Genomic DNA, 12,479 nt, shown 5'->3' with positions numbered 1-12,479 from the left:
ATGACATGTGTCAACCAGGTCAGCGAGCCTGACCACCCGATCCCGTAAGTCGCCCCTTACGACAAGCACGAATTGTTGAAAACCCCATTCTAACCCGGGTGTCATGAGTTCCTTGCTGTGTGTCTCCATCGCCTTTGAGTCTGGTTACTTGGGTATATTTCCGCATCCCGATATTTTGTAATTTAAATCCGCATAAAAGAAATTAATCAAGCAGCGTGTTATCGGTTATCCTTTGATCAATCCAGACACAAGAAATGCCAAATGGGGACCTTTGTCGGGTAATCTCAGTGCCGTTACCACTAATTATACCTGTTATAAATTCATCAAGTGAATGATGGCAAATAACGTGTATACGTAGGTTTATACCACCTAACACGGATTATAACCTAGCAATACCAAGTGATTTTGACAGAATCGTCCATGAAAACAAGGGTTGTAACTCGGAAACTATGCAAAGCAGGAGACAAAACTAAATGATGGTAAATTGTGAGAACATATAGCTTTCATTTTTCACAACAGATGTCGCGATTTTAGGTTTGTACAAACCTGGAAACGAAACATTTTACCCCCTGAAATGTAGATGAATCCGCCATATCTATACCTCATATTACCTCGCGGAGACGCTCCGCCCTGATTGGTGGAAATTTCTTTCGCGGTTGAGAATTGTGCACTGTTGTCAAAAAGGTCGATTTAAGATCGAAATGAGTAGTTTTAATGACGGCGTTTCATTTATAACGATGCCAATGAGTGATTTATGTATTTATGTATTTGCACCCCCTAGCGTATATGTGGCTGTTTTAGAACCGGATTATGTTCTACACCCGGTCAGCAATTCACATGGCATGGCCACACTGTCATACGACTGATAGTCTATGATGTCAGGAGATTGTTTACGAAAACTGTCTACAGGGACAACAGATTGTGGAATCTTCATTTAATATCCAAGCGTCTTGTTTTTTTCATTAATATCCAAGCGTCTTGTTTTTTAGACCGGTAGGAATAGGGCACCTTTAAGAACTCATCACAATGCTCTCTCTCTCTCTCTCTCTCTCTCTTTGTCTGTCTCTCTCTCTCTCTCTCTCAACAACGTTCGTTGCACATGCCATTCTTTCCTTTGATCCCTGTACCATGATGCTGCCTGCAAAAACTGTTTTCACTGGACCATCAGGCCTATCTGTTCAAGCAGAATGACAAGACACAGAGCACAGACGCGGCCTATGTCGCATGCACTGGTGGATGGTGGGGGTGGGGTGGGGGTGTGTTGGTGTCATGTCTAATCATTGATGTGGTTGTGCTGTCCCGTGTAGTGGTTGGTGGTTGTGGAATCCCATGTAGCGGTGGTTGTTATCGTGTCCCACGTGGTGGTAATGACGGTGGTATTGCTTTTGTGGTGTTGTTCCATGTAGTGTCGGTGGTGGTGGTAGGTGTGGTTGTGCCCCCTTGTAGTTGTGGTGGTGTCCCATGTAGTTGTGGATGTAGTGTTATCCATAGGGTGGTGGTGCTATTCCGTGTAGTGGTAGACGTGGTCGTGTCTCATGTTGCTGTGATGATGTCCATTGTAGTGATCGCGGTTTCCCATGTTGTGTTGGGAGTGTAGTGGTGACGTTGAACCATCTAGTACAGGATGTGATGGTGTTCCATATAGTATCGATAGTGGTTGTGTCACGTGTAGTGTCCGTGGTGGTGGTGCCCCATGTAGTGTCCGTGGTGGTGGTGCCCCATGTAGTGTCCGTGGTGGTGCCCCATGTAGTGTCCGTGGTGGTGGTGCCCCATGTAGTGTCCGTGGTGGTGGTGCCCCATGTAGTGTCCGTGGTGGTGGTGCCCCATGTAGTGTCCGTGGTGGTGGTGTCCCGTTTTGGAGTGGATGTGGTTGTGGTGCCCCATGTAGTGTCCGTGGTGGTGGTGTCCCGTTTTGGAGTGGATGTGGTTGTGGCCTACCATGTAGTGGTTGATGTGGCAGTGCCCAATGTAGTGGTGGTTCTGTCCCTTATTGCGGATGTGGTTGTGGCGTCCAGTGTAATGATAGCGTTATCCCATGTATTGGTGGATGTCGTGATGGTGTGCCATGTAGAGGTGTCCCGCATAGTGATGGAGTTGTCCTATGTGGTGGTAATGTGGTGGTTCCTCCTGCAGTGTCTATGGTGGTGAAGTTCCATGAAGATTTGGTGTTGGTGTCCCATTCAGTGGTGGATAGATAAAAGATTTACCTCATCACCTATCATCAATTTCACTTTTTCTGACATTTTCTCCTGTCGAGCTTCTAGTATGTCATTTCGTCTATCACAAGGCTCTGTGAGTTTAGTTATCGCCTCCAACACGTCTTCAAATGTTTTCTCATTCTCGACTTCACACTTTGGTCTCGCATTTCTACTATTCCCTTCTAAATGCGGTGTGCATATAGTCTAACCTTTGTTTTCATTTTGAGCTTCACATCACTGGACTTGGATGTCGCTTTCTAGAGTCCGGGGTGTGAGTAGCTGTGAATGTGTGTTGGAACGCCATTACTGAGCTGCCCAAATCCTCGCTACATGACAGATTCCGACTCGACAGTTGACCAACACGACATCTGGGTGTCACGATATCCTAAGCTGGGTAGTGACTGTCAATGATGAATTAGTCAGTGTCAGTGATGTGAAATAATCTTTACCCAATCCATTAGAATCGTGGAAGCCATCGTCCTGGACTCAGAACGTCGTGAAGTCCCTCAGGACGACTGACACGAAGCCTACAGAGGACCGGACAGGCAAGATTTTCCGACTTTGCATTCAAAGAAAACATTCTTGTTCTCTATAATGTCTAATGAATATATAGTGCACACTCATTCCCTCAAAGTATAGCCGCGTAGATATATGGAAAAAATGTTACTATTTTCTCTGTGTAAACGGAGAGGTAGTGTAGCCTAGTTGTTGAAGTGTTGGCTAGCCATGCTGAGTGTCAGGGTTCGAGTCCTTACTTAGGTTCTATGTGTGACGCCCACTTCTGATGCTCGCCGTGGGAATATTGCTAAAAGTGAAATAAAACCACACTTACTCGCTTTTATTTAACAAATCTAAATACGTGAGAAATGTGATTGTTGATGCGTAAACATGACTCATTTCTTTCAGACGAAGGAACCTTGGCACGTTCTGGATTTGGTGTTGTGTCCCTCCTCCCCCTTCTACATGGACTTCTGTACACTGCCTTTCCGAGAGACCGGCGGGATGAGTTTGGTCTCATAGTGGCTCCATAGTACGTCCGCTCTCCGCGTAGCCCCCCGCCGACTGTACTATGGAGTAGGTTCAGTGCTAGGGACTGACTGTACAGTCAGGATGGTTGTTACAGCTACACAGCAGCTTGTTATGGTTGGCACACTTCGTGGCTCCAGTCTTTCTCAGCATCCCCCAGTAGGCTCAATGTTGACTGCACTTGACTAGTAGATGTAGGTGGTAGTGCAGATAGGGCCCCCTCGTGCATGCCCTGCATGATGCTATCTATAGATGGCATAACTTAGTGTTAACCCACCATTCCGTCCTTCAGTAGGTAGTTTCCAGACAAAGCTACTCAAGGATGGTCACTTGGAGGGGCAGTGTACTGGCCGAGTGTGACCACCTGCTGGTAAAGTATTTCAATATTTCAGTTTAATTTACAGAATAAATCTTGTTTTCACGACCCGACATTGTTGTTTTGCATTTAAATCTGTGGGGATCGTCGAATAACCTAATGGTTAAAGCTTCCGTTCGTGACGCATCAAACTACCCTGATTTGTTTTCCCTTATGCTTACAATGTTTGAAGCCAAGACTTTGATGTTTCCCGCTGTGATATTGTTGGAATGTGCTAAAAGCAGTGTAAACCTACACTTACCTTTATTACTAGGACCGTCGCCCAGCCAAACAACTGTGTGTTTTTTTCAAAAACAATCTTTGGAAGACAACATAAACTGCATCCTTGTTTACCACGATGTGTACCGCAAGGTTACAACAGGTGTTTCAGGTTTGAACCTTTTCACGCATAGGCATATGTCTTGCATTGATAAACACAGTAAGTATAAATAATATAAAAAAATATATACGTATATACCTTTACTATTAGGAACGTGGGCACCATCATCCTGGGGTCAGAATTGGATGTTGAAGTCCCCCAGAGGCAGGACGACTGACAAGAACACATTCCATTGACAAAGTGGACCAAGGACGACTCTTGTGGAGGCAGGACGACTGCCAAGAAGCCGACAAACGGGGCAGGCATTTTTTCAAATAATCCTTTGAAAACAACATAATGTTGTGCGTGCGTGCGTGCGTGCGTGCGTGCGTCCGTCCGTCCGTCCGTCCACACACACACACACACACACACACACACACATACATACATACATACATACATACATACTCCTACTCCGTTGACACTACTCCGTTTAAACACTTTTGTGTGACAGTGTATAATGCTTGTCTACTGCTGTAAACCCTCCAGTAGAATAGGTAGTGTTGCATAGGTTGAGCGAACACGGTTCCAGATTTTTGGGTTTTTTCGTTTTTCTCAAAGTTTTTTTTTTCATCCCTGGTTTTACATGTCGGGCTTCAGTTACCTTTGACCGTTTTGAAATGTCAGTCTAACATGTAGATGCACATTATGCAGCAACAGCCGAATGTTGGTGGTTCTCGAGAAGAACTGTTTTTGTCCACTGATGATGGGAATTCTACCATGACTTCACTAAATACTGGATTGTGATTGTTTAATCGAAGTCATTCAGAGGTATATAATCACGTTATATACCTCTTATTTTCCAACACTTTATGTATTTGTTTAAAATCTGAATAACTAGAAACACTCAAAGAACGACGTGTAGCATTTCAGTGGCGGATCAGAAAAGATCGGCGAAGTGTCATATTTTTCACACACCTCAATTACACCCTAACGTTTTTTAAGTCATAAAACTGTCACTGTTACTTGCAAATACCTTTCAACTAAAAGCATGTTTTCCTTCTACAAATTAAAAGAATGTGTGAAAGAAGTTTTATCGACACACTTTAGTCTATCTTCGCGGTGAATCGAGATTGGAAGCCAGTGAGCTATAACATACCGACTTGAAACTTCACTACTGTCCTAATACGGACATTGATACCAATTATTTGACTTAAAAAGAAGTGACAAAATAGTTAACCTATCTTCCACGTGTAGGATTTCAGTTGTTACAACACTCAGCGAACTAATCAGCTGTTGAAAATAAACCGGACTCAATCTTAAATACTATGCTGCCACCATTTTGGCTACACTGGTTATGTAACGACCCGAGACATATGTTCAGGGGCTTTTCTTCTCCCCCTATAATCATGATAGGCTCCCTGGTTAAACACAGTTGAAGATGCGCTGGGAACGAGCCAAGTCACTGTGTGCGCTGAAGCATGACGAGGCACACGTTAATTAGTACAAATGGTTAAGAAAACAAGCGAGAGACCTATCCCTGTTGTAGATTATCCCTGGTTAAAGCGAACTGAAAGGGACCACTAATTGTAGTTAGAGACAGTTCATTCTAAAATTGTTTGTCATAAACGTAGTTTATTATATTTAGAGACTGTTTATCGCCGTGTTATGATTACACAATGCCATTTAGAAAGTGGTCAAATGTAACATATATTTTGGTCGTGGGAGCCGTGCCAATTCACACTTATCAGAGGGGTACACAAAGCCTGCAGTCTAGACTACCAGTTGTCCAACTTTCATTTGGTGGAAGTTGCGGTGGCTGAGCGGGTTAGGCGGCTGACTTTGTGTGCTGGCGATTAGGTACGTGACTCTGATGTTGTGATTTCGAATCTCGGATGGGGCTCAGCCAAAAAAAGTACTAGAATGTGTACTTGACTCAGAAATTGTAATCCCACATATAATATAATGTTATCATCGTTTTGTTCATCACAGTGTACTACATACAAAGTTCAACATTATATGTTTATTGCAGTGTTGCCTCTGTCAGCTGTAACAATGTAGATTTAAGCGTGTTATAAACTCAGTTAACCGATAGAATGCAGGAATATTAAGTTCGCATAATCCATTTCGTTGGAGTTACTTCCCTTACACCGTTTTCTTCACGTGTTTGCACGAGCGCAACTATTGAGCCTAAATAAGGTCAATTCCCGGCGCGATTAATTTTTCATCCATGAAATATGGAGAAAGGGAGGTAACTGGTACAGAGTCGTAAACATCATTTGTTGTCGAGAAGCAGGAAATCTCATACACGTTGACAGATCGCGTCGTTTTGTTTAAGATCTGAACTATGGAGGGAAGAAATCTTTATATTGAAATCTCACAACTCATTTAACGACTCCACAATATATTTCATCGACATCTATTTTCAAAAGTGATCTAAGTAATGTTTTAGATAGAAACGACGCTCTGCTGTTAGTGAACGTGAGTCAGTGCCTTTCTGCAAGTGTCAAGTTGGATTTAGTACACACCTATTCGGTCAACTATGGCATCCGTGAGATTTACAGTTACGAAAGCTGATGAAGATGAGCCATTGAGTAATGATGTGCAGGGATATGGAACCAATATTCAAGTTCCGGGAAACGGTAAGAACTTAATACAGGAATCTGTCCATTGCAGCCAAGAAAGCATGTGTTGGACCCATCTTGTAAGCCATGTTTATACCAGCTCCTGTCTAATGTGGCTATTTATAACCGTCTCGTTATTTTTAAACTGTTATTCATTTTCATGAAATCATGTGGTTATTAGTTTTCATTACACATGATTTTTTATAGTTTACAACAGCGTGTATCTCAGCTGTGGTTATTTGACTGACTCACTAATCAATTCTCGATCAAGTTATTGCCGTCTTTTACAGGTATATTTAAAAGTTGTTTGAACCATGGAAACATACTCTTGTTTACTTTACTATGGTACACATTCATTACTGAATAACTGGAGTGATGTGTCACAGATATATCATTTGCAGTTGTTTGTAACTGACCTCAGTGTGAGGTCACGTTATGCTCGCTTTCCGTTGAAGGAAAGTTGCACAATATTTAAACACTGCTTTGAGTATGAAGAAACTGTACTGGCAACCACTACAAAGTTAAAAGTATGCCCCACCTTTATGAGAATGACTTTTGTTCATGTGTTCAGACGTCACATATGTAACTCCATGACCCCTATGACCAGCTCAGCAGGTTGTATATGTGACCAGCTGTTTGATGCTATTTGCTTGGACAGTACATGGCATTAACAATATATCACACACTTGTTAACATCAGAACCACAAACATGGGCTTTTCAGCCATAAGTGTAATTAAGTGTTTATCATCTCTAAAAAGCAATCATAAATTAATCATGTTAATAATTTGAGATTAATATATATTTCAACCTGAAGTTAAAAATTAAGTAAGTTTTAAATCTTATCTGCATAATCAAGTTAACATTATTTTGTATCAGTAGTGTCTGTCAACATGTCTTTAGTCCTATATGCAGTCTAGCCTGATAACTGAATCAGTATCAGCAGGTGCTAGTAGTCAGTCTACCTATCAATATCTCAACATTAAAACATTGTCACAAGCAGTGTATGTTTTCTGTTCTGTTAATAGTTGTCATATTTTTAAGAATTATGTGCACAGTGCATGTTATAAACTAGGAATGTAGAACTACCAAAATGGCCAAACAGACTACAACTGAGATTTGTTGTATTTTATCAAATATAGTAAACTTTGTTTACAACGAACTCAAATTTACTGCTAATTTTAGTTACTTGTAATCATAGGTCATTATACACATTTCAACTAAATATATAGTAAAATACCCAACATGTGGCTGCGACAAAACAACACTATTTATAATAATTATGTTATTTCTGTATAAGGGTATTTATTATGAATATAATTTATTGTATATGAGAGGAGCTTTGATAGGCAGTTTATTTCTATGATGTCAGAGCTGTAGGTCTTTGACATGAAACTTTATGAAACCAATAATATAACACTGTTTAGGCCCACAATTAAATCTTGTACAAGTAAAGTGTAAGATAGTATAAAATGGTTGGCAGATCTACTTCCACTGAACTGTTTTCAAACTGGAAACAGTGTGTATTCATGAAAACAGTGTGTATTCATGAAAACAAATAATAATATAGAGTTGGAGTTTGTTTAATAAACTGCTTTGGCTGACGTTTGATTCAAGAGGATTTAAGACCTATTTTGTCAAGTACCTCAAACTGAATGGTGTGCTTCATGCAGGAAATCAAATCACATGTCTTGACCTATAAAATAGGGTATGGTGGGGTGTGGCTGAGGCGTCCAGAGTAACGCGTACTGTGATGTCCCGTCTTCTTGCTGGAGTTAGTGCATCAGGGGTGGTAGGGCAACATAGTGGTAAAAGTGTTTGTACATCACACTGAACATCTCGGTTCAATTCCCCTCATCGGTACAATATTTGAAGCCTTTTTATATTGTCCACTGCTGTGACATTGCTAGAATGCTGCTAAAAAGGGGCTTAAAGCATTACTCGCTCCCCCTAGTAGCATCACAGTAATCACATTCATACAGTTAGCACTATGTGAGATATGCAGTATATCTCATTCCACAGCACTTTATACAGTTAGCACTATATGAGGTATGCAATATATCTCATTCCACCAGCACTTTATACAGTTAGCACTATATGAGATATGCAATATATCTCATTCCACCAGCACTTTATACAGTTAGCACTATATGATATATGCAATATATTTCATTCCACCAGCACTTTATACAGTTAATCTTAAATAATGGTAGACGCCAACAAGTCAATATTTCTTTGGGTATTGAGACATACATATCAAATGAATGATTATGCACAGACATGAAAGAGAGGTTATCACTTTAGAATTTTGTGTCAGCATTATGTACTGTTATTCAGATTCCAGGTGGAAATGATCTCAGGTGAATTGATCTTTAGTGAATTATGAACTGTCACTAGGTGACCTCAGTTGAATTATAATCTGTTACCAGGTTATCTCTGATGAATCATTAACTGCACAATCTGGTCCTTGATCATGTCAGTGAATCATTAACTGCACAATCTGGTCCTTGATCATGTCAGTGAATCATTAACTGCACAATCTGGTCCTTGATCATGTCAGTGAATAATTAACTGCACTAGCAACCATCTTTCACATACCTACAGCCACACTTGATGGGCAACCATCAATGAGCATTTGTTAAATGTGTTGTACTCATACAATCACCCACTCAGTCAGCTGTCGGATGTTTGGTCAAGGACAACATGTCCATGGAAGCCATCAATCTATACCCACACAGTGACACTGTAGCTGAACTGTAATACATCACGCCTACTCTTGTCTGCTTTACAAGTTACACAGAGGGGATCTTGTTTGTCATGTTTATAGAAACAAAAATGAGTTGTTTCATGTAAGGCACAATTTGGTCCCTACAGACATTTGTTTAACTTTTGTGTACTCATGGGAAGACTGTTAGTGACACATTAAAATACTGTCACTGAGACATGGACATAGTGTCAGAGATTCATGGACATACTGTCAGTGACACATATAGATGGACATACTGTCAGTGACACATATAGATGGACATACTGTCAGTGACACATATAGATGGACATACTGTCAGTGACACATATAGATGGACATACTGTCATACAATGTTTAACTCGCCCATCTATTGTTGGCATCTTTCTGACCAACCTTGGTGCACCTGCATAGCATCTCATGTAGTGATTATCATATTTGCAATTTAATGATGAAAGTATGTGTCAACAGATTTTTCTCACAGTGCACAGTTTATTCGTGTTCCCCAAACCAGATTAACCATTGTCAGATGTTTTATCTTCCGAGTAATAAGTGCCTTCTAGTGTAATCTCAGTGCTACAAGCTAGGGGCATTATCTCCCTTTGGTGAAGTGAGGCATCTGAATGTTGTGATCAACAGAATACAGAATGAATGTCTGGCATTGATATTGCCAACCCTTGGGTCATTTTTTTTGTCAACTGTCAGAGAAAAGAAAATGAAACAAATTAAACATTTAGGTAGAAGCTCTTACAGCTTTTATTCACCTGAAAACATTTTCATTCAGCAAAAAATCAGTTAAGGCTTGAAAGTAGTGAAATCTGTAAAGGAGTAAAGTGTTTTTGATTTAAGTATCAGTATTAAGCCTAGAGAATCATGTAATGTAAAGGTTGCTTTGTTAATGCTGGTTGTACAGTGAGATCATATTAGACTGGTGTAGTCCCTCGACAAACAGCTGCAGCAGGAAGGTGCCTCTGTACTATATCACTGTATTGTATACAACCTAATATCACACACACAGCCCTGCTATAATGAGTCTCACATGTATCTCTGTGCCGAACAATGTTTTTATTTTCTCCTGCAATGACTGTGTCAGGAAGTTGAACATTAGGAGCAGTTTGTGCTGCTGCAGTTGTAATGAAATTGCCGTGTAACTGAACAGGTTAATTCTCATCACCATGATTAGCATTCACAGATGTCCTGGTTGTAGGGCAATAATGGCATGAGCTCAGAGATTTATCTGTACCTGCTCAGAGGCAGACACTAAACCCATAGTAAACACCAAATGGCAGGGAAAATTTCTGGCTAAATACTGTCATAATTAATGTAATGTCTTAGTCATTGACATACTGAACAGCTAAAGAAGCACAAGTTTTGAAAAAATGAAATCTGATAAAAGTCAGTATTATGTTTAAGTCTTGTGTTGAAAAGCTTGACAAAAAAAAAAAAATGCATTTCTTTTGCCATTCAGTATATATTTGTCTGGTAACAGGGCCAGTAAAGAGGAAGAGTTTTATCGCTGTGAGTATTATGGCTTTTAGTGCGGTGACTGTGCTTGTCGTAAAAGGCAACTAACGGGATCTGGTGGTCAGGCTCGCTGACTTAGTTGACACGTCATCAGTTCCCAACTGCGCAGATCGATGCTCATGTTGTTGGTCACTTGATTGTCTGGTCCAGTCTTGATTATTTACAGACCACCACCATATAGCTAGTATATTGCTGAGTGCTGCGTAAAACTGAACTCACTCACTTTCTCATACAATATAAAATATATGTAGTCTTCATACAGTATAATGTATATAGTCTTCATACAGAATAATGCATATAGTCGTCACACAGTATAAATTATATGTTGTCTTCATACAGTGAAAAACATATATAGTCTTGAACACTGGAAGTGATGATAAACAAGCTGCATTGTTGTATGTTAAATCAACAAAACTCCGCACAGCTGTCGTGAGACTGAATTGTGCAATATTAAACCATGTAATGAACATGATTGAAGAAGGATCACATTCTGTCGGGCTGTTGAACTCATCATACAGTAGCTGTCACAGATGTCCATGAATCAAACTAGTGTCAACATTCCATGTATGTTCGTGATCTATGCCATTAAACTGACAAAAAATCTGCGACTTTGCCGAAATTCTGTTATGTCCTTTTCAAGTGGATATTACAGTTTCCAGTGGAGGCCCATGACATGTCAGTGATATCTCAGGGAGCTAGCTTAGACTTCAATCAGTTCAATTTTCATGGAAAGGCTTAAGGCCCACATACAAAACATGATAATAATATTGCAATGTTAAGTTTGTACTACATACATACTAAAAATAATGCAAGCACGTCCTTTACATAATTTGCACAATTGATAACAAGCTAAAAATTATTACACAAAGGTGCAGTTAACGTTCACATTATATGACCTTTATAAGTTTTTTGACAAAGATCATGATATATTGGGCAAACATTATCATGTGTAATTGAGATGGGAGACTCACAACAAGAGCTTTCAAGTTTGCATAAAGGGCTGGACAGGAAGAAGATATTGCAGTTCTGGGACTGTGTGTTTGCTACTACAGTTAAACTGAACTGGAATAGAAGAGTTTTGTCAGTGCCAATACAGTTTTGGTAAATATGTTTACTTGTTTTATGCGAGAGGATGATATATGTGCATTTTGAATGCATATAGTTGAACCCCAATGTCTCAGTTGAGATGAATTATCAGATTTGATTCCTGTCAATTCCTTATAGTTATAATTTTCTTGGCTGACATGTCAAACACTCGGTAATGTCCCCATGGTCCTCACGAGTTTGACTCTTCGGGGTTTGTGTGCGAACATGAATAAATGATGTGACTGATATTTCAACAGGTGGCGCCTTGAATCCATGGGAATAATCAGAATGGTAATACTGTGAATTTATTTATCATGGCACAACAACAGCTGTATAGTAACATTTACAAAAATAATGATTTGCACAAACAAAGAGCACTGTCAGCTTGAATGTGTAAGACTATAGCCAATGATGTATTAGTTATGTGTGTGGGTGAGTTTGTATAGCATATGAATGGTGTGTGGGTGAGTCTATAACATATAAATGATTGTGCTTGCTGCCTCATGTTTTTAAAATATCTTTTTAGGTATCTTAGGCATGACATATTCGGAAGCAGTTCTTTGTTCCAGGATCTGAACGTCAGTCTAGCCATGATACCAGCGACTC

The 12,479-nt window shown here is 40.1% G+C and overlaps 1 protein-coding gene across 3 annotated transcripts in view; it reads left to right on the top strand.

Moving 5' to 3' along the window:
* Nucleotides 1–6,199: 6,199 nt before the first annotated feature.
* The window catches only part of LOC137257768 (solute carrier family 12 member 4-like), a 160,742-nt gene continuing 154,462 nt past the window's right edge, over nt 6,200–12,479 (top strand). For all 3 annotated transcript variants that reach the window (XM_067795193.1, XM_067795192.1, XM_067795191.1), the window contains exon 1: nt 6,200–6,540. In XM_067795193.1, the coding sequence (XP_067651294.1) occupies nt 6,441–6,540 (100 nt within the window). In that variant the 5' untranslated portion in view covers nt 6,200–6,440. The remainder of the gene's footprint in view (nt 6,541–12,479) is intronic.

This window comes from Haliotis asinina, chromosome 12, assembly GCF_037392515.1.
Source record: "Haliotis asinina isolate JCU_RB_2024 chromosome 12, JCU_Hal_asi_v2, whole genome shotgun sequence".
Lineage (NCBI taxonomy): Eukaryota > Metazoa > Mollusca > Gastropoda > Lepetellida > Haliotidae > Haliotis > Haliotis asinina.
Note: the sequence above shows the minus strand (reverse complement) of the source record. Positions and strands in the feature narration are given on the sequence as shown.